Genomic DNA, 27959 nt, shown 5'->3' with positions numbered 1-27959 from the left:
TGTGTGTGTGTGTGTGTGTGTGTATGCGTGTGTGACCCTAGTCCACAAAACCAGTCACAAGGGTAAATTTTTTGAAATTGAGATGTATACATAATCTGAAAGCTGAATAAATAACTTTCCATTGATGTAGTATGGTTTGTATTTGGCTGAGATACAACTATTTGAAAATCTGGAATCTGAGGGTGCAAAAAAAAATCAGAATATTGAATTCAGAGTAATGCATATTACTAATAAAAAATTAGGTTTTGATAGTTATATTTACGGTAAATTTTAAAAATATCTATAGGCTATACACAGTGTTATTCTTGTTAATTAATAGTTATTAATATAAAATAATTTAATAGTGTGGAACTATCATGTTATGGTGTAGGCCTATAAGAAAATAAGATTATTAAAAAAGGGTTATTTTAACTGCTTCTCCCCTAATACTGGTATGTTGCATCAACTCTTACAAAAATAGAAACATAAAAAAAAATAATGTACTATGAGTCAAATAATACAGTTTCACAGTTATAGTTCAAAATATTGTTTTTATTTCCAATGTAATATACATGATAAAAAGTATTCCACAATAATAATGATTTAATTTTTATTAATATATAGCCTATGTGTGAATAGACAGACAGACAGATTATTTTAAGTCATTCTAAGGTAACTGCCCAGTTTAGACAGCATTCTGCAGTTTCCAGAGCAGTCCATTGACGTGTCACCTTTCACCTACATCATTTGGTCTATTTCGTAAATATTCAGCATTGTGTATTTACAAACAGACATTTAGAAGAAAGCATTCATCATGTAATGATGTCTGGGGATTATAAGCTTTCTTCTGTCGGCAGCCGTGCCCGACGGACTTCATCTTCCAAAGGGGATTTTAGGTCTGGACAGCACAAGCATGTTGGGTTTCAGTCTCTGAATCCAGTCTGGGTACTGGCTCAAGGCATTGTGTCATGTGACTCACACTGACCTACAATAACCCAGACATGGTTGACTTCCTTTATAGTTTTATATGAAGTTATGGCAATGAATGGACAAATTTATTAGTTCACATGATAAAAAGCAAATAAATAAAAAAATATTTATTTTTAACAACATTTGTGTTGCAAGTTTGTTTTAAGGCTTGCAAAATGTGAATAAATACACATAATGTATTTTAAATTAAAATGTTGGCCTTCTGTCATACTAGAAATGTTTGTCTGGAATAGGAGGGACAGCCTCCTTAGCAATATCACTCATATCAACCACAGTATCCGTATCAAACAGAGGTGCTATGTTCTTCTGACTCTTGGTTTTCCAGTTCACTGCAGCATAGACAGCAGTCGGTTCTGAGTTGGTCAGATGTTGAGGTAAAGCATCAGGCTGCTCCACTGCCTGCTTGTTTACTGGTTTGTTGGGGGCTGAGACGGAGTGATTATCATCAGGCTTTGTCATTGCTGGAGAAGGGCTCTCATTCTCCCCTTCAGCTTTGTCAGATGGAGGCTGTAATGGAGGCTCACTAATGCACTCATAAGGATTTTCCTCATTCAGTTGAGCCTCCACGAGTGAGTATATATGATCAGTTAGATCCTTGGCATCTGGCATATATTCAACACTCTGGGACTCAGGTAGTTTCTGCAATAAGGACATTAGTTTGTAAGAATATTTATTTATCATTTAGTTTTTTTTTTTCATATCGCATACTATGACTTTTATGCCGGACTAACCTTTTAATCTAAAAAAAAATCATTATTAGCTTTCTCTATATGCTTTCCATTACAGTGTAATTTCCTTTAATCCAATAACTCTCTGGAAATTACTTATCCTCGCTTGCTGATTCACTGCAATTTACCACTAAATGATTTTAATTGACCATAATAGGATAGATATGGTTCAATAGTGTACTGCAAACGGTCGCATAGCAGGAAAAAGTGAGTTTGTCCTTTTAAAGCAAATTGTCATCATTGGTCATACTATTCAGCATTGGCTTTGTATTCAGTATAAGCTAATGGTCAAATAAATAATTATTTCTGCACAACTTAAAATGATTTTTTGTTGCTGTAACCTAATCTGGTCAGGTTTATTTGGTCATATTAAAGAATAAAAAATTTTTTTTTAGAACATCTATAAAACATTTCTTGCTCACCAATATGTTCACCAGTGAATGGGTGCCGTCAGAATGAGAGTTTTTAAACAGCTGATAAAAACATCAAAATAATCCACAAGCAGCAAATAATGTAAATAATCCACAAACTGCATGTTTGTTATACACAAATCATATACATCAATAAGACATTTTTAACTTCAAACCATTGCTTCTGGCTAGAATACAAGTCCTCTATTCATCATATAGCTTTCTCCATAGAAAAAGTCGTCGGAATCAGGAGAGAAATATGCACAGATCATATGCATATTTCTTCAATATGCAAACAGTCCAAAACAGTTCACAGTCACTGATGCAAACATTATTATGGAATATGGACTGCTATTTTGGCCAGAAGCAATGGTTTAAAGTTAAAACACTTTATTGATGGACTGGAGTCGTATGAGTTACTTGTGGATTATTGTGAGGTTTTTATCAGCTGTTTGGACTCTCATTCTGACGGCACCCATTCACTGCAGAGGATCCATTGGTGAACAAGTGATGTAATGCTAAATTTGCCAAATCTGTTCTGATGAAGAAACAGACTCGTCTATCAAATTTTCAGCAAATTGTAATTTTTGGGGTGAATTATTCCTTTAAATAATATTTTGACTTAAAAGAAAGTAATTTAGATGTTGTCAAGTGAAACACATTTTGAAGCAACCTGGCAATTTTTTACAGTATATTTTAATAGTGAACAATAAGCCATTGAAGCAACAACCAAGAGTAATACTAATTAATATATTGTATTCTGAGTACGAGTTTTGCCTTATGTCAGTCTCTTACATTTTGTTGAGGTGCAGATGGAATATTTGTTTTCTCTCGTCTGTGCAAATACCTGGGTGAAACGCTGTCAGATATACTGGAGACAAAAAAAGAAAAGTCACTATTTCAAATGTTACAGATACACGGTAGCAACCACTTTGGATCCTGTTTATTTTCCTGATATTTTTTGCATGGTCTCTGCATGCAAACATGATGCTATCAGTCCATCTTTGTGGTTTACATAAACACAAAGGCACCGGAGTTGACAAACAGGTCTCTGCTTTTCTTACAATAACACAAACATTAATGTTATTCATGCTGCGTGACATGCACTTGGTGACTTGTGCTTCTGAACCTGTCATTGCACATTCCACCCATTTGCTCACAGCATTCTGTTACAATCACTCCCTTCTCCTGGGTGTGTTTTGAATCAGCACAAAATGTGATACTGACCAAATTCCTAAATATGCATGTAAATATATAAAAAAGAACAAATGAAAAAGAGAAAATAAGAGACTTACCTGAAACAGCTTGTACAAAGGCTGTAGACTGTGACATAAATGACGATGAAGAGGGCTGACACAACGCTAATCTGAAGGGAGGAAGAACAACCTGATAACCAGCTGACAAGACCCTCCTCAACAGGAGCCATCACTCTTCATACAGTTTCTGTAATGACTGAAATGTAAGAACTGAAGGAAAGTAAAATCAATAATCTGTAACAGCTGCTATTCTCAATGAGATTGTTGACGGACCAATGAGTAAAAGTATGAAAGCGAATATAATGTAAGCAGTTATTACGGTTCTCACAAACATGATGACTACACAGGTGAGTACTTGTACAAGTCACACCTCTCTTTCATGTTAACACAGACAGGTGTTACTGCAATGTTAACTGTATTACTAATTTAAAAAATGCAAGGAGAAACAGTAGCGGATGAAAAGTAATGCCAAAAAAGTAGAAATATTAAAGAGTAATACCAAAAAGCAGTGTAAAATTTACCTTAAGCATACAGATCTTTCAAATGAATATTCATGCACTGATATTATACATAATCTGTGTGAGATTTTTCATAAACTAATATCTATAAACAGCCGCCTTCCCTCAGTTTGCTATAAAGAATAAAAGGGAATATCCAATTACCTTTGACCTCAGTTACATGATCCTAGATCACCCGTCATCATCTTGTCTTTACTGGCAGCAGGAACACACTGATCCAACAGGGATTTGACAAAGTCACAATTCCTGATTCTGGATTCCTGTCACTCCAGTGCCTAATCCATACATCCCTCAAAACAATTCACTTCGCTCGCATACTTGTTCATTCAATTAGCTTAGATGCTTATTTTTAATAATAAAGTATAATTTCTCTATTCTGATTTAGATTTTATATATAAATAGGGTTAGTTCTGTTGAATGATATCTATACCCACAGTAATTAAAACAACAAATTTGTCTCAGTTCATGTATGGAACACTGTTGCCTCCTAATGGACAAAAGATGTATGATAAACTGTATTTCAATCATGTCTTTGCACAAAAACTACTGTTATGATACACTAAAATAATAACTATATGATATAGAATTGTAACCTTTTTACTTACAAATATTAAGTCTCATTCAACTTGACTAAAATCAAAACTCACCAAAGATTTATTACATGGATTTTAATGTAAACTTTTATTAAAGTACAAAGCAATATCTAAGGCACATTTTAGTTTAAACACCAGGGTTAAACTGAGGTAGAAATGATTTGTTATGAAATAAATACAGTACATCATATATCAAGTCAAGTCAAGTCAAGTCACCTTTATTTATATAGCGCTTTTAACAATACAGATTGTGTCAAAGCAACTGAACAGCATTAATTAGGAAAATAGTGTGTCAATAATGCAAAATGACAATAGTAAACACTAATTTTCCAGTTAAAGACAGTTCATCATTGAATCAGTGATGTCTTGGTGGCTGGAACAATAGTTCTGCCCAGACGATAACGCGGAGCGATATAGTTAATATATCAAGGGGGGAAAATAAATACATTTCAAAAGTTAATTTGTGACCCTGGACCACAAAACCAGTCATAAGGGTCAATTTTTGGCTATTGCTACAAATATACCCCAGCGACTTAAGACTGGTTTTGTGGTCCAGGGTCACATTTGTTCAGACGAATTACAGCGCAGTTCAAGAAAAAAAAAAAAAAAAGATTCTATTTTGCAGTGTTCAAATTTAATAAGTTTTAAAAAAACTATTTATTTTATCAGTGTAACATTTTACGTTACAGTGTTTTGTTGCTTTACATTTTTTAAATGATAAAACTTTATTTTTCTCTAGGTTTAAATCAGATTTTGACTACTAGATTTTCAGTGTGGTTCTAGACTGTTGGACCCCACAGTACATAACAGCACACCTTGACAAACAAAGTATTTAAGCATGAATTTTTTTGTTCAGGCCTGCAGATGTTTTTTTTTTTTTTAAACAGAGTATGTATATTCTGCATGAAAGTTCTATAAGATAAACAAGAAGCAAACTTGAGTTGATCCGTTCCTCCACCACAACACCGTTGCCTGACAACGCTGGGTGCAAAATAAAAGTAGCCTCTTTGTTTCCCTTATCCCTCACCCCTCCAACTCTTTCTCATTCTAATTTGGGCCAAATCCAGCTTTACGCCTTAATTTGAATATTTTTGCCTTCGAAAAACTCATTCCCAGACTCCAAACAGTTTCAGGTAAACAGGCCAGTTATGCAAAGCCATACAGTACTGGATCTTAGAGGAATGTCAGCTAAGTGGTAGATTATCCTCAGCAGTGAATTCATTTGTGGGAAAAACTCATTTAGTATGAGTTTGATTTGATTTGTAGGACTTTTAATATAAAAAAGCATCGCAATTCGCATTGCAATTCTCATAATAAATGCACTAAAATAAAACTATTTTAATTTTACAACTTATATTAATAAATACCTATTGGTTCTACAGTATATAACTAAGCAAATATGCTTAGTAAAATCTTTTCAAAATAGTTTTCAGTCTTTTTTCTTCAGTTGCCTTTGCACAGCTCCTCTCATAAGAACTGCAGTCAGAACACTGCACAGCACCAACAAGAAGAACGATCCTCCAGCCAGCATAATGAAATGTTCTCCATGCACATCTACAACAGACTGCCGATGCACCAGAAAGTCTCTAAACATTGCTTCCAGCTGGCACATAGTACACATAGCCAGGAAGATATGGAAGATCTGATGTCCATGGCCCACAATGTCACATCTCCCTGGAAAGAAGCGCTCAGGAACAGGACAAGAGAAAAACAGAGCCGCTAACATGAAAAACACCACTTGCAGGGCATGAATCACCAACACCGGCTCGTCCCAAGATCTGGTGACCAGGCGGTGTGCTACGGGGCTAATGTCGAGCATGTACGCCAGGCTGGTGGGAATGATCTGGCAGATCTTCCGGCGGAGCGGGTACGGGCGTTGGTAACGGAATTTGGCGTAGCAGCAGCTGGTGCAGGACAACCAGGCCAGGACCGCGGCACCAGGCAGAAACACAACACCCACTAGGCTGTGCCTCCATACTGGCTCTGAACAGTAAAAATAGTGGCCTAGTGAGCAGCCATACTGGTAAATAGCTACACCAACGTAGTCTACGAAGAAAAGGGAGTAATGGGCCAGTTCAGAGTGTGACTGCAGCAGATGGGCGGCCACGCTGAAACTTAGGTATGTAAGTGATGACAACATGTACAAAAACAGAGGCAAAGATGCCACGTTGAGTGTCAGCCCCCATGTCCCTGCAAATAAAGAAAACTGGAGTAGAATGGCAGGGATTGCCAGCAGGTGTGTCCATACATTGAGCGACTCATTGTGGCATTGAAAGAGGCTACAAAAGTAGCTCCGCCATTCCTGATGCACCGGACGATAGCCCGACAAGATATAGGGCTCACGAAAGAGGCTCGGCACATTAGAGGCGAGTACGGTGGCTTGAGGTAAAGGTAGACGGGGCAACCAGTTCGACAAGTGTGGCAATTGACCCAGCTGCTGTATACTCAAAGTCAGCGTACTCAGACGGGCCAAAACTCCGCTTGACATGGTGAAACTCTGGATCAGTGTCAAAAAATGAGCTGCAACGAGAAGCAGAAAACAGCACGAGGATAAATTATATTGACAAATCAGCATGCCATGATTCAGAACTCTGCCAGACAAAGCCGATTCTTGCTGAACTAAACCTCTTACGCTTGATAAGTTAATAACTGGCCAGGCTGAATTGATCATTGTATACTCACATTGTGCTCCAAACCAGCATTCTATATTCTAAAACACTGAAAATGCTGTCTAGATAGGGAGCTCACTATGTTTTGAGACAGCCATTATCTTCATTCTTTGATTATCCTAGTATGACACCCTTAGTATTATCTACTGCTACCACACCTTACTTCACTATATATAGCAGTTAAAGCAGACAAGGATTTTAACCAGTTTGCAAAACTTGTTTAGATTTATAGATAATAAGCACATAAAATCAAAGAGAAGAAAATTATACTTTTAATCATGCCTGATCAGGTAGAGAGCGCAAGCGTATGTGACATTTCATACACCAGAAAACGCCGGAAACTATCTGTATGCGTGGAAAAAAATAAGAAAATCCTTACTTCCTATTTTTAATATTTTAAAAATAGCCTAGTTATCGTTCCTAATATATTAGCAGCTCCTCACCTGTGCGGAACCGGATCAAAGTCAATCTTCGTTCTTCTCAGTTATTTTTTTAAAAGATATAAGGGGTTTCATATCGACCCAAAGACCTCAGACTTTTTGCATTTTTCCCTTGGCAACTGCGCTGTGCCTGTGCCTGTCAAAAGTGTCCACAGAGGGAACTGTTGTGCTACCGGCTCCGTGAATCTGGGCGGGGTTACAAATAACTCAAATGACTCAGTTCGGTTCACACGCAGACATCACTCAGTTCACTGTTCGAATAAGCAAAATGATCAAGGATAAGAAAAAAGGATACAACTTCAAAAACACTACATTGTACAGTAGCCTAGATGATTATAAAATCCATTATAAAATCCAATAGTATTGTGATATCTGAACAATCGTTTTCTTAAAAAATTAATTGTCCAACAGAATGCTTGATTGAAATGAAAAGCAATACAATTCAAAAATAAAAAATAGACAACACATTACGGTACGTATATTCGCCGCTAGATGGCATTAAACATTGATAATAGAAAATATGTTCATCTTGAAGTCTCTACTTGCATTAGATTTTCTCAAATTGAAGAAATTGCACGTGTTCTGGAAATGTACACAATTACAAGCATTTTGGAACATTATTGTACAATTCATATCAGTTATCATCAGCTATCAGAAAATATATATAGGAGATTGTAGATTTAAAGGAGAGAAAATGTTAGGTAGAATCACAAGTCACCGTTCATTTCATTGCATCTTTTCTGTACAGTGTATGTGAATGGTGATTGAAGCTGTCGTTCTGTCTAACATCTGCTTTGAAAGTAAGAAAACTATTTATTATTATACTTGCAACTATAAATCTTTTAGGCCTGTATTTAAAAATGCGAAATAGCCTTAAACAGAACTAATGCCTCCACCGAAACATACTGTCTGAGTGGGGGCATTAACTTTAAAGTGCATCGACATATTTGTTGTCGGCAACTACCATTATTACACGCTACAACAGCACCTCCGCAAACGCTGTATTTGTTGTGAGCGCATGCGCAGCACCACCACTCTTTTCGCGCGAAACACTCAAGCGGGCCTGGCGAATCTTCATTCTGTGGATTTGATTGGACGCCGCATCCCAGGAGACGGAATATGTTGATAAGTCAGCGGTGTGTCGTCCAATCAGCACTCGGATTCCACAGCGAGAGAAGCCTGGTGGCGCGAAAAGACACACACCAGTGCAGAGTGCGACACGAGGTGTTGTGCATTGACCATTTCTCAACGCTTTTAAAAGCTATACAGAAAAAAAATGGCTGTTGAATTTGTGGACGATCAGGAAATGAGGGAGGCGCAGAGGGATTATCTGGATTTTCTTGACGATGATGTAAGTATAACGCATTTATTATATGTTTATTAACTGTTAAATTACTGAAGTTCGTGTGAGTTATAGGAACAAAGGCCCTGAACAAAGGTATGAAGCATAATGTAAATTATTTAAAAAGGTTTTTGTTTGTTGACAACTTTATTTGCGTTTTTACCTTTTCCCAGCAAGACCAGGGCATTTATCAGAGCAAAGTACGACAGATGATCAGTGAAAACAAATCCAGGCTCATTGTGAACCTCAACGACCTCCGCCGCCGCAACGAACAGCGTGCAGCCAAGTATGTTTAGCCTTATTTTACACGTACACTTTACAGTACAGTGTACACATGCATAAATTGTGAGCATGTTTTCTATGAATTGAGCAATCTCTGGTCCCCAGGCTGCTGAATAATGCTTTTGAAGAGCTCCTGGCGTTCCAGCGTGCTCTCAAAGATCTGGTGGCTTCAATAGATGCCACTTATGCCAAGCAACACGAAGAGTTCTTCATCGGTCTGGAGGGCAGCTTCGGCAGCAAACACGTCTCCCCTCGAACCCTCACCTCTCGCCTGTTGGGTAGCATGGTGTGTTTGGAGGGCATCGTGACCAAATGTAGGTCCCACCTTATTTTTGAACATTAAAGCATCTCAACATATTCTGTTACACCAAATACACAAAATAATGATCTTTAAAATAGCATCATATGACCCCTTTAAAGAATTCATATGTTGCATGGATGGTGCGTTGATAAAATTTTCTCTTTCTATTCACAGGCTCTTTGGTGCGTCCCAAAGTAGTACGCAGTGTGCACTACTGTCCAGCCACTAAGAAGACTATGGAGCGCAAATACACTGATATGACCTCTCTGGATGCCTTTCCTTCAAGTGCCATTTACCCCACCAAGGTACTATGTTCCACCTCACCACTTGTGGTGCTTTTCCACTGCGTGGTACGACTCGGCACGGCTCAGTATGGCACGGTTAACCTACCAACCCACATACAAACACCCTTGATTCTTGTACCCGCTTAGAGTCTTCGTTCCATCCTTCGCTGGCTGTGCTGATTTAAACCTCCCAAAAGTGAACCGTACCGAGCCGTACCATGCAGTGGAAAAGCGCCATTAAATTAGTGGAATAGCACATAGGTATTGAGGACAAGCATTTTGATGCCCCAAATTTGATGATGACCTTGCAAGGAACCCCTTTCTAAAATACATAGTCGCCTGTGTATTTATAGATACGTATTATTAGGAAATCGCAACGTCTCAAATCGCGATTTCGATTCGATTTCGATTAATCGCACAGCCCTAATTTAGAGTCTGTGAGAGAAATAATGAGTGATTTTGTGCAGACAGCAGTTTTTTACTCTAAACTTTACTGTAGCACCCTTTTGGACCCCTGTTTGATAATCCCTGGTCTAGATGGTTCATAAATGCTTTCTTTAATGTTCTCACTCTATATTTGATCCATTCAGGATGAGGAGAACAATCCACTGGAGACTGAGTTCGGTCTGTCCATCTATAAGGACCACCAGACCATCACAGTGCAGGAGATGCCGGAGAAAGCCCCTGCCGGTCAGCTGCCCCGCTCTGTGGACATCATCCTGGACAATGACTTGGTGGACGCTGTAAAGCCAGGGGACCGTACGCAGGTGATCGGCACCTACCGCTGCCTGCCTGGCAAGAAGGGCGGATTCACCTCGGGCACCTTCAGGTAAAGCTGTTTTGGAATATCATAAGTGTAAAATCAGTTTTATTGTAGAATTGTTATTTAAAATGTATAAATATATATAATATTATTTGTTACAGCTTTGATAAGGTTTGTTCCCCATGTGTGTTTGTTCAGGACCATCATGATCGCCTGCCACGTCAAACAGATGAGCAAAGAAGTCTCTCACTACTTCTCTGCAGATGATGTGGCCAAGATCAAGAGCTTCTGCAGAACTCGCTCTAAGGTAAGAGGATGGAATGTGTCCAGGATTTGGACATGTAACCTTTGTGCACATGCCTATTGCATCACTAATTTGGACACAAGTGTTTTGTAAAGTTATGTTCTCTTAATATGAACGCTTTATTTGTCTTTCTACTCCTGTAGAATTCGTTTGATCAGTTGGCTCGCTCCCTGGCCCCCAGCATTCATGGTCATGAGTATATAAAGAAGGCGATCCTGTGTATGCTTCTGGGAGGGGTGGAGAAGGTTTTGGAGAACGGCTCACGCATTAGAGGAGACATCAATGTGCTTCTCATAGGTATTTACTTGCTTAGATTAGCACAGGCAATGTTATAATATAGTGAGAAACATTTAGGATAAAATTAATAGTTCATATTTACAAATTCTGTGCTTAGGTATTTACTTGCTTAGATTAGCACAGGCAATGTTATAATATAATGAGAAACATTTAGGATAAAATTAATAGTTCATATTTACAAATTCTGTGCTGGACATCAGTTTTAGAACTCAGTTTGAGTTTTTTTTTGTTGTTGCTATTTTATGTAGATATCTATCGAAATTACTTATTAATTTTGATGTCATATAAACTTTATAAGTAAGCTTTAGGTTGTAATGACTTTGAGGATCTAAACAGTTTGATGTCCCAAATTTGATAATCACTTGCAAGTACCCCTTCCTAAAATATAAAAGCTCTTTTCATACAAGTGGTAATAGTGATATAATAATGTTAAATTATTATTACTATTTAGTTAGCATTACTAGTAATAATAAATTATTATTACTAGAAAAAAAAGTAAAAATAGTTTTTAATTATTATTTTTAATAATAATAATAATTACAATATTTTAAAATAGAATTATAACAGAATTTACATTTATTTTTTAGCAGCCCTCTTGATTTTTATTTTATTGTATTTTTTTGGGGGGGGGCTTTTCTGTAGAGAGTGATTTATTATTATTATTATTTGAACATTTTAAATAGGGCAGTAAAATGACATAAGATAAAATAACTTTTCAGTGCTTTAATTACGTTTTTGGGTGCTGTTCTTTACAGACCCAGCAGATGGCACTGTTTATCCATTTACTGGGTTTTAAAACGATAACTGATTAGGGTGGGTTTTTCTGAAGAGAGTGATTTATTATTATTATTATTTGAACATTTTAAATAGGGCAGTAAAATGACATAAGATAAAATAACTTTTCAGTGCTTTAATGACGTTTTTGGGTGCTGTTCTTTACAGACCCAGCAGATGGCACTGTTTATCAATTTACTGGGTTTTAAAACGATAACTGATTAAGACCAGTGTAAATATCAGTTTGTTTGTAAATGTGTATACTGATTATGAGGGAAAATCTGTGGTATGGATTATAACAAAAATATATTAGTCTGATAAAGTATTATTGAGAGTATTATACTCTAATTGGTAGTTTCAAACATAATCAATTTACATAAAATGCTTAGTAAATGAACACGTGTTTAAATTCAGCATAAATCTCTATGTTTCTCAGGTGACCCCTCAGTGGCCAAGTCTCAGCTGCTCCGGTACGTTCTGCACACTGCTCCTCGTGCCATTCCCACCACAGGCCGAGGCTCTTCGGGTGTAGGTCTGACTGCAGCCGTCACCACTGACCAAGAGACAGGTACTGCATTTCACACGCTCCGTCAACACAAGAAACCAGAGGTTCATTAATAACAGCTTTGCGTATTTTGGTTATTCTCTTAATATTAAGTTGTGTCTGTCTCTCAGGCGAGCGACGTCTCGAGGCTGGTGCCATGGTTTTAGGGGATCGCGGTGTGGTCTGCATTGATGAATTTGACAAAATGTCAGATATGGATCGCACTGCTATCCATGAGGTCATGGAACAGGGCCGCGTCACCATCGCCAAGGCTGGCATCCACGCTCGACTGAACGCCCGCTGCAGCGTCCTGGCAGCTGCCAACCCCGTATATGGCCGAGTAAGTGCTTCATTTGGTGTTCGTAAAATGGCTTGCATCATTTCATAATGCTATTCTTAATAAATGTCCAGTTGAGTTCAGGCAATCGTTAGCAATTTAAGAAAAACACTTAAGCAAAACATGGTCAGGTCAAAGTGTCTGAATAATTTTTGGTCTCAAATTTTTATCAATTTTACTGGTAGTCCACTGTATGAAGAATTTTTGGGTATAATATGTCACAGTTTACTTTATTTTGCTATCCTCACTTACATAAATGAACTATAGTGTCCTGCACCCACTAGTAAAAAGATATAAAAAATTATATCTGGTATCTGAATAATTTTTGGTTTGACTGGATTTGATGCAAATAGAAACTAGTCATTACTAGTCTTTTCCTTAAAGTTCACATTCTATTTTTTTAATTAGCCTGCGTCTTTTCATTGTTTCTCTCTCTTTGTCTGCAGTATGATCAGTATAAGACCCCCATGGAGAACATCGGTCTGCAGGACTCCCTGCTGTCTCGTTTTGATTTGCTCTTCATCATGCTGGATCAGATGGACCCAGAGCAGGACCGTGAGATCTCTGACCACGTCTTGCGCATGCACCGCTACAGAGATCCTCATGAGCAGGATGGAGCAGGTACCAGCTGATAGAGAGTACTTTTTTACTAGATATTTTGTGTTAGGTGTGCCATTTCTGTGCAGTCAGTGTCATCAGATAGAGTTGCTGAAAGATGGAATAACAAAGTTTTTTAACGTTTGTGTTTCAGCTCTTGCTCTTGGTGGTGCAATCGATGCACTGGCCACTGAAGACCCTGATGTAACTCAGGAGGAAGAAGAGGAGCTGCAAGTGTACGAAAAACACAATCTACTCCTCCATGGCAGCAAAAAACTCAAGTAAGGAGAAGTGCCCACTTCATTTACTCTACCTTCTGTGCTTTTTTCTCTAATACAAATGACAATATAATTATAAAGTTACACACAGCTAAATGCTTTTTAGGGACCGAGTGGTGAGTAAAGCCTTCATGAGGAAGTACATCCACGTTGCCAAGGCTCTTTCTCCTGTTCTGACTCAAGATGCAGCCAATCACATTGCAGAGGAGTACTCACGACTGCGCAACCAGGAGCAGCTCGGCTCTGACATTGCACGGGTAAATACAGACGCATTTACAAACTCAACAAGCTTATGAGTTGGTTTCCTGGTCAGGTATTGTAAAGAGTTGGTAAAAGTTCTTATGCTATCAGATAACGAATTAGATGAATCTGTGCTGTGTTTTGTCCTCAGACGTCACCAGTCACTGCTAGAACCCTGGAGACTTTGATCCGTCTTTCTACAGCTCACGCCAAAGCTCGAATGAGCAAAGTTGTGGAACTGGTGGACACAGACGTTGCTGTGGAGCTTGTGCAGTTTGCCTATTTCAAGAAGGTATGTTTGTTTACATTGTAGCTCATTTGTCACACTTGTTTACTAGTTCAGTAATATGTTATTACATCTATGCTTGAGATTGTGTTATATTTTAAAAATTGGTGGGTTTTTGTTAAATGTGAGCCAAAATCATCACAATTAAAAGAACCAAAGACTTAAACTACTTCAGTCTGTGTGCATTGAATTTATTTAATACACGAGTTTCACAATTTGAGTTGAATTACTGAAATAAATTAACTTTTCCACGACATTCTAATTTATTGAGATGCACCTGTATATAGCATTTATAGATCTCTACTTATTAATTTGTTGTACTTATGTTGCACTTTAGTTAATTTCATATCTATTAAATGAGTATATTCGACCCTTATTCCCCATTCATCAGGTTTTGGAGAAGGAACGTAAACGCTCTAGAAATGGAGAGCAAGATGCAGCATCAGAGGAGGAGGAGGAGGAAGATGAAGTACAAGACACACCTCGAACACAGAGAAAAAGGTCTAGTGTTATTCCAGAATCATTGTTTATGAATTTTCCAAGACACTACTGTTAAAAAGTTTGGAGACTGCTGATTTTTTTTTAATGTTCTTGAAACAAGTCACATGACTATAAACACAGTAAAAACAATCATATTCTGAGATCTTATTACAATTTTAAATAAAAATTCTGTTTTTAAATATCTTTAAATGCAATTTTTTCCTGTGATGGAAAAGCGGAATTTTCTGAGTGAGTTTTCTCCTCTTTGTCCTGTAGGAGGCGCCATTCTGAGCGCAGAGCATCTCAGGGCAGCGAGCAATATGACCCATATGACTTTAATACTGAGACTGATGTACCACAAAGTAAGCTAAACCAACAACAAACATTCTATATACAAGTTATATTGAATGGGTTAAATTTGTTCTTAATGATTTTTAAAGTAAATACAACATCATTATTGAAAAATGATGATTGAAAGGTTTTTTTTTTTGTTTTGTTTTTTTTTACACATATGTATTATAATAGAAACTATATTGATACAGTTGATTGATGCATTTAAATTCTAAATCATTTTGAAAAATCATTGTTTTTCGAAAAAACTTTTTAAGTAACTTGAATAAATATAAATAACTAATCAAAAATATAATAAATTACATTGTATTTTAATTGAATTAGAGGATCACTTTTCATCATAATGCACATAAAATTCACATTCAATTGATAAATATATATATATTTTTTTCTCTCAGTTCAGTCCCCTGCTCCTGCGAGGCAGGATGAGGAGCCAATAGACGCTCCTGATCAGAACGGTCACACAGAGTTGTCTGATGGCAGGTAAGCATTCAGGGTTCGTCTGCTGAGATTTTTGGTATATACACAGCATTTTTAAAGGGTCGTCACATTCTTTGGAAGTACTGTTTCTGATTCAGTTCTAAACCGAAACTGCATCGCTTGCAGGATGGCTGATTGTTTCGGATGCTGCATGTCTGACGCACCGTGTGTGTTTTTGCTTTAGGTTGAAGGAGTTCAAAACCGCATTGCTGGAGGTGTTCCGCTCTTCTCATGCTCAGTCAGTTGGCATGATCGCTTTGATGGAAGGCATCAACAAGAGCTGTCCATCACCCTTTAAAGAAACTGAGGTCCGTGCTGCCCTCAGCCGAATGCAGGACGACAACCAGGTTATGGTTGCCGACGACATCATCTTCCTTATATAAATGTGTTTTTTGGAGAATAAGAGAAATGAAAAAGTGTAGATCTATTTCAGAAGATTTGCAATATGTGTGCAATGTTTATTTCCATACTTTTGTACATGCAAACACATGCATGTATTTCTTAACATTTTCATTCACTCAAGACATTTTCATTAGATTTTTCTTACTGTAATTTTTTTTCACATGCTTGTTACATGCATACAAATGCATGAATTAAAAAAAGCAACAATTCCGTTTGATTCTTGCCAAGACATTTTTAGTTGTTTGTTTTTCTCTCTATAACATTTGTTTGTTTATTAGCATTCTTAGACTTGGTTAATATTCTTCAGAAATTTGCCTTTTCTTATGGTTTTATATTTTTCTTAAGAACAACTTGGACCAGTGTCTGCAGATTATTTTATTTTATTCGTTTTACAACTTGTAAATACTGATTTATTGTTTAAAAAATGTTAAACAACTGAAAATGTAAAAAAAACAAAACAAAAAAACAACTGGTGTCAGAATAATGTTCAGTAATATACTTCAGAATACAGTTGTTCAGTTAGAGTTGTGGCCTAGTACTCCACACACATTGAGATGTGGTGCTCAAGCAGGAGATACAGGTTTCAATCTCCCCCCCTCAATATTGTTTCTGTCCTGTCTATTCTGCCTCTGTCAATAAAAAGTGACCAAAAGATTTTCTCATTGACTTAATTGTATTTTTCTACACTATAGGTAATATACAAAAAGACTAATGATCAAAATCTAGCTTTACATAAATCTCTGCTCTTTTGCGTAACACCAAAAAGCCACATAACCTCAAACTAGTCATGCATTAGACATTCCCAGTCATTACAGTTACTGTTTGCCCTCATTGCCCTTTCAGTCTAGTGTGGGTAGAGTCTGTATTATTATGACTGGATTGTCTCATAGATGTAGAGCAAATGATGATTTAAATGCAAAGTACAGCTCCTCATTTATAAACTTTTCTGCTCGAGCTGCTTCAAGATGCATCTTTTTACTGTCCCGCTTCCCGGTTCTTTAAAACTGGTGACTGTAACCTTTATGTTTGTGTGCGAGCTGGAGAAACCCTAGTAAGTGGGCAATACAATCCTGTGATCATTTACTTTGTCGTTCCAAAGCCATATTTCTATATATATATATATATATATATATATATATAACAAACTGACTCCTATTATACAGTATAGGGACAAAAAGACAGGAGACAGGTTTGAAATGACATGCGGGTAAGTAAATGGCAGAATTTACATTTTTGCAACTTTTTGCAACGGGTTCTTATGCCGTTAAACATTAACCATACCATACCATACCATGTTTTTCCTCATCTGCTTGTGATGTTCTAAGAATGACTCAGGAGAGGTTATCATATGCTCGTGGTTGTGCTAGTGTTGGCTGCTGGAACGTACTGTTTCAAGAACCAAGTCAGCACTTCAGTGACCTAAATTTAAATTAGTGGGGGAGTATAAGAACATTGTGTAGGGCTACAAGTGTCAGTTGGTGTATCTGGGGCAAATTTAACACTGATTCACCAACTGTAACCCTTTCACGAGTGTTCTTGATGAGCACTAACGCTTTAGAGTTACCGCTTTAGGGCTGTGTTAACATAAATATAGCAGTTCACAAGAAGTTACAATAATCTTACAGCATTATTAATAACATTAATGTTACTTCCTGTTGAATTCAACAGAAAATAACACTATTAGAATGATAAATAATTATTTATATTTATCTATTTTAATTCATATTTTAAAATAACCTACAGTTTATTCCTGTAATAGTAAAGCTCAATTTTCAGCAGCCAATCCAGTCTTCAGTGTCACATGATCCTTCAGAAATCATTCTAAGCTGATTTGCATATATATATATAAATAAATAATAATCATCTTCACTGTTACATTTAACAAATTTAATGCATCATTACTGAATAAATGTATTGTAAACTTGCTGACCCAAACTTTTGAAAAGATTTTAACATTCCAAGTTGTATAAATAAACATTAGTTCAAATATTACAAAGACTGCATTTATAAATCAACATTAACCCAGATTAATACATAAAAAATGTTGTTCATGATACCTGATTCATTAACTAACGTTAACAAATTGAACCTTACTCTAAGGATTTAATGTGTTAATTTGACTGTGTTGCTGATGAAACTGCTCTAAACACGTAGAAAGAAGAGACCTCATGGGGTTTTATACGGAGGTTATGTTGTGTAACAAAATATAAGACATGGATCATTTAAATTTGAATTCAGATGATTACAAAAATGGAAAAATGTTCCCAATTATTTTGTGAAGGTCTCCCTACATTGGTCAGAAAGATTATCAGTTGAGAAACATTACGATCTAAACAGGAAGGCTAGACACACTTATTTAAACATCTTAGGTTTTTTATGTGCATGGCCACAATCAGCATGATGGACACATGTATATGCATGCGATCACATGTATATGGTTCACTTTGTCTCACATTATCAGCAAAAAACCCATCTTTCAGAACCCAATCAACATATCCTGTCAAGGCTGCTGACCCATATAAAATGCATCTCAGTGCACTGCTGGTGTACAAATTTGTTATTCAGAAGTCCGCTGATGTGTATGTGGGTGAAACGTGAGAGCGTGGGAGGGCACAGAATTAAGTGTCCAATTAAACATATAGTGAAACAGAAGAACATCTAATGAACAGCCTTCTAGCCCAACTTTCAGATTACATGTGAAAAAAAAAATATATATATATGAATTGATATTGTAAACAGACATGCACTGCAGGTTGGTCTTCATTGTCAGTGAGTTCAATGATCTCAAGATGACTATCTATAGTACTCTAGATTTGTCTCTTATCTACGTCAAGATCAGGAAGTTTGAGGCTTTCTCACCAGTCTATATAAATAGAAGATTAGATGCAGGGCTCAGACACTTGCTGGACCAGCTCTGAAGAGCCATCAGGGAACTTACATTTTTATTCAGAAGATGCAGCTCTCATTGGTGAGTTTGTCACACCAATTAATTAAACTCTAATGATGTTGTTGTTTTTTATTTTAGGCAAGTGTAAGCAAGAAATAATCTACTTGAATTTGAAATTTGACTTGCAGGACAAAAGTTTGCAAAGGCTTGCTCTTGTTGATTCTGAATCTTTTGATGAACTTTTGGGATTTGCACCCATTCATTTTTCTGATGTTTCACTTTAACTGACATTGAATTCAACAACCCAGTATAGGCTATCTCAACAGAAATGTCATTGTCGTAAAATGTCTAAAGCGACCTAAAAATTCATTTCATTTAATTTCATTTACCTGAATTTTGTTTAGGTAAATGAACAATATGAAAACAAACCATTCAACCACTCTTGATCTCCATCTCCTCAGGTTTTCAGAGCTGTGCTGCTGCTTTTCCTGCTTGCCCTGTTACTAAATGGTGCTTCTTCTGAGAAAAAGTCTAAAAGAAAAAGAAAACCGAAGTGTCAAAAGAAAGGAAAGTGGGTAACCTTGGATCCATCTCTGAACCTCTCAATGAATGTCCCCCCGTCTCCAAGCAGATCTTTGTCACCATGGACATACGAGTGAGTCTTTGATCTGATAAATCGTTACAGTTGTTCACTTTAATCTCATATGTGTGATATGCAGAGGATCTTGTGTATCATACATGAATTGTTACAATTTGAGGTTGTTTTGAGTAGTTTGGCTAATCTTACTTTTTTATAACGGAATTTTTATCAATCTTTCAATTCAGAGAATCCTATGACAATTCACGAATCCCATCCAAAATCTCTGAGGCGAAATGTGAAAAAACAGGCTGTTTAACCAAAGATAGTGAGGAAGACTTGGGACTGGAATCTAAACCCATCTACTACCAGATCAACGTCTTGAAGAGAGTGAAGAAAAAAAATGCTCCGCACTACACCCTTCAGCTGGAGGCTAAAATAATTAGTCTAGGCTGTACATGCGTTCTACCCGTCGTTGTGCCTCAGAATTAGTTCTGTACTCTTACTGTATTATATCTATATTGTTGTATTAATCTGCTTATATGTACAGCAAACTTCTGTGCCACTCTTTTGATCAGCTTTATATTTATTATCTTGATTAATAAAATATATTGTAACATTTTCTTTTTAGTTTTGCTTTATAATAGTCTGTGAGTGCAATAATTGTATGAATGATACAAGTTAAAACGCAAAAAAATCTGTGCCACTCTTTTGATCAGCTTTATATTTATTATCTTGATTAATAAAATATATTGTAACATTTTCTTTTTAGTTTTGCTTTATAATAGTCTGTTTGAGTGCAATAATTGTATGAATGATACAAGTTAAAACGCAAAAAACCCCCGAAAATCTTTGGTTTAGTTAAGAGAAGCATTTATTTGACTTGAACTAGAGAATTTAGTCATCTGGAAATTACAAACACAGGGAGCATTTACATTCCATTTTCTCAGCAAATCTGGTCGATTAACAACAATTCTCATCATTGCACATAGAACGGCTCTTTTTTTGATGATGCAGACACCAACATCAAACTCCTTTGTCTTCGTATAGAACGAGTAAAATAAATGACTAGAATAAAGCTCAGTGACATGCCAAAGCAAAGTGCACCATTCATATCTAAAACCATTTCCCAAATCCAAAGAGGATCTTTTTCTCACACCTGAGTGATATCATTCTTCATTTCTGAGATGCCACTATGTGTTTTCCTACTGATGAGCATCATAATACAAATATAATGATAGAAAAAAAGCTAAATGTGCTTCTGAGTTGTGCTTAAAGTGTCACTGTGCTCCACTTTTAATGTATCTGAGAGGGTTGTGAGCTTTCGGATTTATAGGCATCTAGAATGTTCTAATCTAATATTCATTTGATCATATTTTTACTTCACATCGTCACAACAGGAAATGTAATAGATAAACCTCTAGCCACCTGATTACTGATGCTTAATAATGTATATTGTATAGGCATGCCTGAGGTTCTATGAAACCCTATTGATTATTGAATATTAATATCAAACGATAATTAAAGAAGCATGAGCCAAAGCCTCAGTAGATGGCACATGTTTTGGGAAAAATATCCTTTTGTGGTACTGCTATTAGTGAAGAGTGACTTTAAGATGTAGTTTATGTTAACATATTCATCTGTACTGGTTATGGAGGTTATAAAAAGCATCTATTCATCAATATTTCTTCCTGTCCTCTTCATGTCATTTCTAAAGATCGGTTTGGTATATTCATTCTTTTTCTCTGAAGCAACGTTCTGGGCTCTACCAAGTAACGTACTCTTTGTGCACCTTGCATTGCCATCTAGAAAATATCTTTCTGTTTTTAATAATATTAAGTAGTTTTGATGTTGTTAAACCCCACAAAAGCGTGGTGTGTTGCAAATGGTCATTATCAATGTCCAATATGTTCCCTTTTTTTAGATGTATTGGCTACCGTTTGCTATATTTTCTCTTCACTGGTTTGATCTCCTTGACTAAAGTCAAAGCAGTCTTCTACCGACAGGCCTCCTCTTTCAGCTCTTTGTTCTTCCTCACCTCCTCTGCGTGTTTGTCCTAAATAGACACACAAAAGAAAACTTACTCCACCTGTGTTCATGCATGTATTAGTGTGCCTGAGGGAAGCTAAATACAGCGGCATAAACAAACTGGAGAAACAATCCACCCCTTTCTAATGCAATATTCATACTCATTCTATAATTAGACTGGGAAGGGACTCAGATGCACAAAGGCCAGGAACCCACTGAATGTGTAATTGTCACAAAAATTCGGGACACTTTATTATTATGATTATTTTATAATCTATAAATATTTTTAAATATAATATTATAATTTAATTGAAATAGAATAGTAATTTAAATATAATATAAAATATATATTTTAAATATAATATTTTATATTTTGTTCTATATATTATAAATACTTATACATATATCTTTAGAGAAATTATTACTTTTATTCAGTAGATGCATTAAATTGAACAAAATAGACAGTAAAGACATTTATAATGTTATTTTTTTTAAAACCTAATAAATGCTGTGTTTCTTTTTAATTTTTTTAATGAAATTAAAAATGTTTCTTGAGCAGTAAACCATGTGACACTTAAGACTGGAGTAATGGAAAATTCACAGGAATAAGTTAAAACCTGTTATTTTAAATGGCAATAATATTTCAAAATATTACTATTTTTACTATGTACTAGTTCTATTTTTTATATTTTTACTATTTTTATTATTTTACAATAAAAAAGCAGCCTTGGTGAGCAAATATTATTTTTACTATTAACTACTACTATTTTTAAAAACATTTTTACTAAAAAAAAAAGAAAAGAAAAAAAGGCAGCCTAGGTAAGCGTAAGATACGTTAAACTTTTTTTTTTTTTTTTTAAATCCTATAAAACCCAAACTTTGGATTGGTATTGAATTTATATGAAAAATTATATGTATGAAGGTAAAAGAAAAAAAAAAAGTTTCCATATTTGATTGTAGGCCTAATTATATTTTTTAAGAGTAACAACGTTCTTAGTAAAGTTGAATGTTTTAGCTATGCATAGTCAAATTAAATAAATTTTCATTAGAAATAATCTTTAAATAATTTATTTTTATTGTTTAAAAAATAAAGCAATTCACATTGACTAAGTGCTGTAATAAAGTACTTTACATCCCTTTCAGTTAGTTCGTACCTTTTCCTGTAGTCTCTCCAGCATGGCGGCAAGCAAAGCCTCGCGGTTCTCTTTGTTGGCCTCCATCTTCTGCTCCAACTTCTCTTTAGCATACTTAATGAAGTTGTTGTTCTCCTCAAAGGCCTTCTGGATGACCTCTCTCTCATGCTCCCTCTTCTCTGCAAGATGCTTTAACATCTCAGCCTCCTGAAACTGGAGAGAAGAATACTGTTTCAGCATCAAAATCAGACCAAAGAGAGGGATGGTTTGGGTGTAAATTCCAACCTTCCGCCTCTCCTCAGCGGCTTCCAGTTTCTTCTGGATCTCCTCCAGAGAGGGGTCCTTACGCTGGGGCATAGATGTGTTAAGCTCAGGCACGCCGTCAAAAGAGGGGGGTTTCAGGATCACCTCAAATGCTTGGCCCGAGGCCCGCTTGTTCAGCTCGATGACCTCCATATCTTTGATCACACACCAGTTGAGATCCACTGCATCTTCAAGAATGAACACACATAGAGTACTGTGTGAATCTGTATTATATTTATGCTCACTGTATTATAGTGGTAGAGATGTGTCTTTAAAGTATAAATACCAATAAGTAATGTTGTATTATTTACCCTCAGCCTTGTATGTGGGATTTTCTGCAGGGTTTGAGTTGATGCAGGAGCACAAAAGTGACACTAGAGGGAGCTCCTTCACCTTGTCTCGATATGCTGTGTGGAGAAACGTCAGGTAAGTACAAAATACCTTGTAAATATGAACAAACGCTTGCATTCTTTCAAAGATCTTCATCATGCTTGTTTACACGCAAAAAATTAGACAACTTAAAAGTAATTAACTAATTTAAAGCAGCTGTAGGCGATTTTTAACATAAAATGTCTCAAATAAATTAATCGGGTCAAGTAAAGCTCTCGTACAATATTTCGAACACTGCAGGGTTTGAGTTGATGCAGGAGCACAAAAGTGACACTAGAGGGAGCTCCTTCACCTTGTCTCGATATGCTGTGTGGAGAAACGTCAGGTAAGTACAAAATACCTTGTAAATATGAACAAACGCTTGCATTCTTTCAAAGATCTTCATCATGCTTGGTTTACACGCAAAAAATTAGACAACTTAAAAGTAATTAACTAATTTAAAGCAGCTGTAGGCGATTTTTAACATAAAATGTCTCAAATAAACTAATCGGGTCAAGTAAAGCTCTCGTACAATATTTCGAACAACAGAGCAAGATTATGGGTTCGATTACCATGGAACTGAATACAATTATCTTGAATAGAATGTAAGTTGCTTAGGATAAAAGTGTCTGTGAAATGCTTAAATGTAAACAGAACAACAGAATCTCTTTTCGATGGCTTTTTGTAGGCTAATATAGCCAAGTAACAAAATGTAAGGTGGCTCTTTCACAAAATCAACCAATGATGTGATTATTGGGGTGGAACTATATGTTTGCTTGACCAATGGGAGTTTGGGGGAGTGTTTAGGAAACCTGTTTGGAAACAAGTTCAAGTAATCAAGAAATTATGTATAGAATGTAAAAAATATGCTTAAAAATAATGCATGATATTTGTTTCTCTGGAGAAAGGCTAAAAAACAGAACCTGCTGAGCTCTCTCTTGGACATATTATTATATTTGTACAAAATTCACAAACAAAACGTACTTTTTGAAATTATATTTTGATTAAATTAATCATGATATAATTTTAATATAAAAAGTAAAATTTGTTCCTCCTATTTCTAAAACTCTTGTGTTAACATTTCAGCTGAAGTACAAGAGAAAAAATCATGGCCTGCAGGGGGGCCTTCAAATATTGAATTTGATAATGGAGGCTTTGGTGTTTGGGAATCAGGGAGGACTTTTGTAGCTTACCTGCCAAGGTCATGTTTATGCAGTATTGTGTGTAGTTTACAACTCTTTACTCTGTCCTGTTTAGAGAGAGAAAGAGAGGATTAGGAAAGTGTGTGTGTGTGCGTGTGTGTTTAGTCCTGCACAAGGATAAAACACTCTGGCCTAGTAAATGTTTTGAAACATAAGAATTATTAACCATTAATTAAAATAATACAGTACATTTAAAAAAAAGGTCAAATGCAGATCCATTGTGCATGAGATGTCTGAAAGGAGCTTGTTGTGTTGTGATGTGGCGGGACACTTGGTGAGAGAGGAGCATGAATTCAGATGAGGAGCAGCAGGGAGTGTCACGCACAATCTCTGTATTGTTACTCTGCCTCAAAGCTGCCACTTATCAGAATACAAAACAATTTTAGAAAACAATAAACATTAAACATTACATAAATCCTAAAACCATGAGCAAAACTGACATATAACCTTATGAAGAGACACCACAAAGAGAAAAGCATTGCCCTGCCCTGTTCATACATCAACACACACTACTTTATCCAAACACCTGCATGTATAGGTGTTTTTTTTTGTTTGTTTTTTACTGCTTTTGAGTTACTGTATTTGTAACTATATTCTCACATCTCTGTTACAAAACAAACTAATACGACAGCTTTACATAATCATTGCCCCAAATGGCAAATACCCATAATGTCAGGCTAAACACATGTAAAAATCCACTCTCAAATGACTACATTAATACAAAACACAATAATAAGTAATAAAGTCCAACCCAATCACTGCAGTCAGTGCTTATGTGTGCGAAATGTTGTTTACTGACTCTTGCCTTGGAATGACATAATCTAGTGCACTCTTGAATTATGTCATCTTTTAACACCGCTGCGTATACACACAGATTCAGATACATTTGCAATACATTCCCATTTTCATGCATATAAAGTTGCTTCGCATACATTATAGATGGCAGACAGAACACTGAGTTCCCTCTAGACCTCTGGTGCGGCACATTTAGTCTTAACTCAAAGGTAACCTTTTTCATTTTAATAATCAATGCAAGTCAAATCACAAAAACATCAGAGCAAAGCAAGTCTCCTCTCTTTTGATTTTGTGATGCCCACACTTACCTTTTCTCCTTGATGAGGTGTTGTCCCTATCTCCCCCCTCTCTCTCTTTCTGTCTCTTTCTCTCTCCCTGGTATCCTCTTTTTCACCTCCCTCTCTTTTGCTCTGTGCCTGCTGCTCCTCGGATACAAGAGCTCAGCAGCATCAGCAGCAGCACCCCTCCTACCGCATGACATCATCTTCCAGTGCTGCTATTGGACGAGGTGAGTGGCAGAGCGCGGTGGGCCAGCTTCTCCATCACTGTGAAGGACGGGGGGTGGTAACTCTTTGTGCTTTACTGCAGGTGTCCATGCAAAATAGAGGACGGGTGTTTTCCAACACATACTGTAGATGACAAAAAGAATTACAAAAGACAGGGATTAGAATTTACTTTACTATAATATCAAAAATAATTGTACAATAATATTAAGAAATATTAGTAATAATAATACAACAAAAGCAAAAACAAAACTGTATAACAAAACTATAAATTACATTTTATCTTTTTAAAATATATTATATCCCCTGATTCTGGATAAGTGGTTTGGAGAATGTATTTATATTTTATTATATTATGACAAATAATAAAAATCTGAATTTTTTTTTTTTGATTTAGAACAGGCGTTGCTCTACTTTACTTTATCCTGTATTTTTCCCAAATAAAAAAAATGTGAAAAAAATATTTCAAAATTTATTGAGATCAGACATTGCTCTACTGTACCTTAAACTTCGTATTTTTCCACGTCTGTACTTTATATATAAACATATTACATTATAAATAATAATAATACAACAAAAGCGAATACAAAACAATTTTTCTCCAAAATATATTATATTTTACCTAATCAAAATTATATTATATCCCCTGCTTCTGGATAAGTGGTTTGGAGATATATTATATTATATTATATTATATTATATTATATTATAATATATCCCCTGCTTCTGGATTAGTGGTTTGGAGAATTTATATTATATTATATTATATTATGTTTATTATATTATATCCTGTATTTTCATAATGCATAAACTGCAAGTGTCACATTTGTGAAGCACCGCTTCTGCTACAGAACTGCATAGCCATACTACAGTATATGATGTCACCCAGATATCTGTCCATAAAGAATGCAACAAGAGATGAAGACTAAAAATGAAGGGATGTCAGGAAGCTAGAAGGTCTAAATACATTTATTAGGGAATGATGGACTCAATCAAGGGGTGTGTCTCTGTACTGTACTGCAATTTAATACAAGCCAAATTGCTCTGACAGGAAAAAGAACGATCTTTAGTCAGCCAGTGCTCCTGATCTAATGACTGAAACACTGACTGGAAAGAGAGAGGGACATCATCACAATAAGAGATGTGATGATCTAATTTAGGCATCAGTGCAATGCTGCTAATCATTTGTAAAGAAATATGTTGTATTAATTAGACAAAGTCAAAACAAAAGCTTTTTTACAAGTGGTCTCAGACTTCCAGACCCGAATATCTTCACAACATGCCACACCGCTTAGAATCTGGACCCCAGAGACTCATGTGATTCTGCATGTGTCTCCAGGTGCTGTCTGTGTATTGATCTTAGGGGAAGGGAACAGTGGAAGCATAATGAATAAAAACCCTAATTAAATCCCACTGAGGTGTGACAGAAATTAGACGGTTACTGGAAGCACAGTCTCGCTCTCTCAGCACTGCACACATTCACTGTAAATTATTTGGGATTAAAAACACCTGCTCTTTTGTATTGAAATATTCAATATTCTGCCCACTACTGTACATTTCAGCCTATTAAAAACATATCAACACACTCCTCTTATGGTTAACTCCAACACAAAGCATGACTCACTAAGGTAGAGCTGTGAGTGAATATGTAATCTGACATCATCCCGTGCCTTTTGATGACTTCACCCACATATATTGATTCTACTTGACCAATTAGATAGCATCTTTTAATCCAATTGCAGTGGCTTTCAGTAAATAATGACATTTTTTATTGTTTACAATTTTCATAGTCAGCCAAACCACATTTCTCTGACATACTTCAAAACTCTACTCAGCCTGGTCATTTCTTCTGGTTAGGATGTTTTTTTTTTTTTTTACATTTCTGTTTCTCTGCAGTGTTTAGGTTGAGATCCCTAATCAGAGAAATGACACCGGTGATGTAATGGGACTGGACAGCAGTGGACATCGAGTGAGAGAGAAAGGGAGGGAGAAAGACTGATAGGATAAGATTAAAGGGCAGGAAATGGATTTTTATTTCCTTAGAGATTTGTAATTAAAACGGGGGGATGTTAATGCATACTAAATGTGCCTTTTCTTTTGATCTTTACCCAGGCTTCGACTTTATGCAAAGCTGGAGACTATGAACGCGAAGAGTATTTGCAAAAAAACATTTTAAATACTCCAACTATAATAAATTCTGGAACTCTATTGAGGCCTTTCGCACAAAATGCTTTTTT

The 27959-nt window shown here is 36.1% G+C and overlaps 5 protein-coding genes and 1 long non-coding RNA gene across 6 annotated transcripts; 2 read left to right on the top strand and 4 right to left on the bottom strand.

Annotated features, from left to right (window-relative positions):
• Positions 1–608: 608 nt before the first annotated feature.
• On the bottom strand, positions 609–3562 carry LOC107732384 (uncharacterized). The gene is made up of 3 exons (XM_016543684.1): positions 3403–3562; positions 2903–2978; positions 609–1608 (listed from the first exon to the last, which is right to left on the bottom strand). Exons 1-3 carry the CDS (start codon positions 3531–3533, stop codon positions 1180–1182), a joined length of 636 nt encoding a protein of 211 aa, XP_016399170.1. The 5' UTR covers positions 3534–3562; the 3' UTR covers positions 609–1179.
• A 2291-nt stretch (positions 3563–5853) lies between these two features.
• paqr8 (progestin and adipoQ receptor family member VIII) lies at positions 5854–7685 on the bottom strand. The gene is made up of 2 exons (XM_016543682.1): positions 7587–7685; positions 5854–6994 (listed from the first exon to the last, which is right to left on the bottom strand). Exon 2 carries the CDS (start codon positions 6960–6962, stop codon positions 5904–5906), a length of 1059 nt encoding a protein of 352 aa, XP_016399168.1. The 5' UTR covers positions 6963–6994; positions 7587–7685; the 3' UTR covers positions 5854–5903.
• A 1057-nt stretch (positions 7686–8742) lies between these two features.
• On the top strand, positions 8743–16080 carry LOC107732373 (DNA replication licensing factor MCM3-like). Its single transcript, XM_016543669.1, has 17 exons — positions 8743–8934; positions 9099–9211; positions 9313–9521; positions 9683–9813; positions 10383–10621; positions 10754–10862; positions 11003–11156; positions 12367–12498; positions 12606–12814; positions 13258–13432; positions 13563–13689; positions 13793–13943; positions 14078–14218; positions 14604–14713; positions 14969–15054; positions 15442–15526; positions 15708–16080. The coding sequence occupies exons 1-17, from the start codon at positions 8860–8862 to the stop codon at positions 15904–15906; spliced, it is 2445 nt and encodes an 814-aa protein (XP_016399155.1). The 5' UTR covers positions 8743–8859; the 3' UTR covers positions 15907–16080.
• A 2798-nt stretch (positions 16081–18878) lies between these two features.
• Positions 18879–19945, top strand: il17a/f3 (interleukin 17a/f3). Its single transcript, XM_016543690.1, has 3 exons — positions 18879–18893; positions 19274–19467; positions 19638–19945. Exons 1-3 carry the CDS (start codon positions 18879–18881, stop codon positions 19879–19881), a joined length of 453 nt encoding a protein of 150 aa, XP_016399176.1. The 3' UTR covers positions 19882–19945.
• A 300-nt stretch (positions 19946–20245) lies between these two features.
• LOC107732359 (stathmin-4-like) lies at positions 20246–23342 on the bottom strand. The gene is made up of 4 exons (XM_016543654.1): positions 23165–23342; positions 22836–23041; positions 22572–22763; positions 20246–21445 (listed from the first exon to the last, which is right to left on the bottom strand). The coding sequence occupies exons 1-4, from the start codon at positions 23340–23342 to the stop codon at positions 21386–21388; spliced, it is 636 nt and encodes a 211-aa protein (XP_016399140.1). The 3' UTR covers positions 20246–21385.
• A 135-nt stretch (positions 23343–23477) lies between these two features.
• Positions 23478–25622, bottom strand: LOC107732425 (uncharacterized). Its single transcript, XR_001638871.1, has 3 exons — positions 25528–25622; positions 24416–24471; positions 23478–23549 (listed from the first exon to the last, which is right to left on the bottom strand). It is a non-coding gene; the product is annotated as an uncharacterized LOC107732425 (long non-coding RNA).
• Positions 25623–27959: the final 2337 nt, after the last annotated feature.

This window comes from Sinocyclocheilus rhinocerous, unplaced genomic scaffold (assembly GCF_001515625.1).
Source record: "Sinocyclocheilus rhinocerous isolate Xijiao unplaced genomic scaffold, SAMN03320098_v1.1 scaffold68, whole genome shotgun sequence".
Lineage (NCBI taxonomy): Eukaryota > Metazoa > Chordata > Actinopteri > Cypriniformes > Cyprinidae > Sinocyclocheilus > Sinocyclocheilus rhinocerous.
The sequence above is the reverse complement of the archived record's forward strand: the minus strand, read 5'-3'. Positions and strand labels throughout refer to the sequence as shown.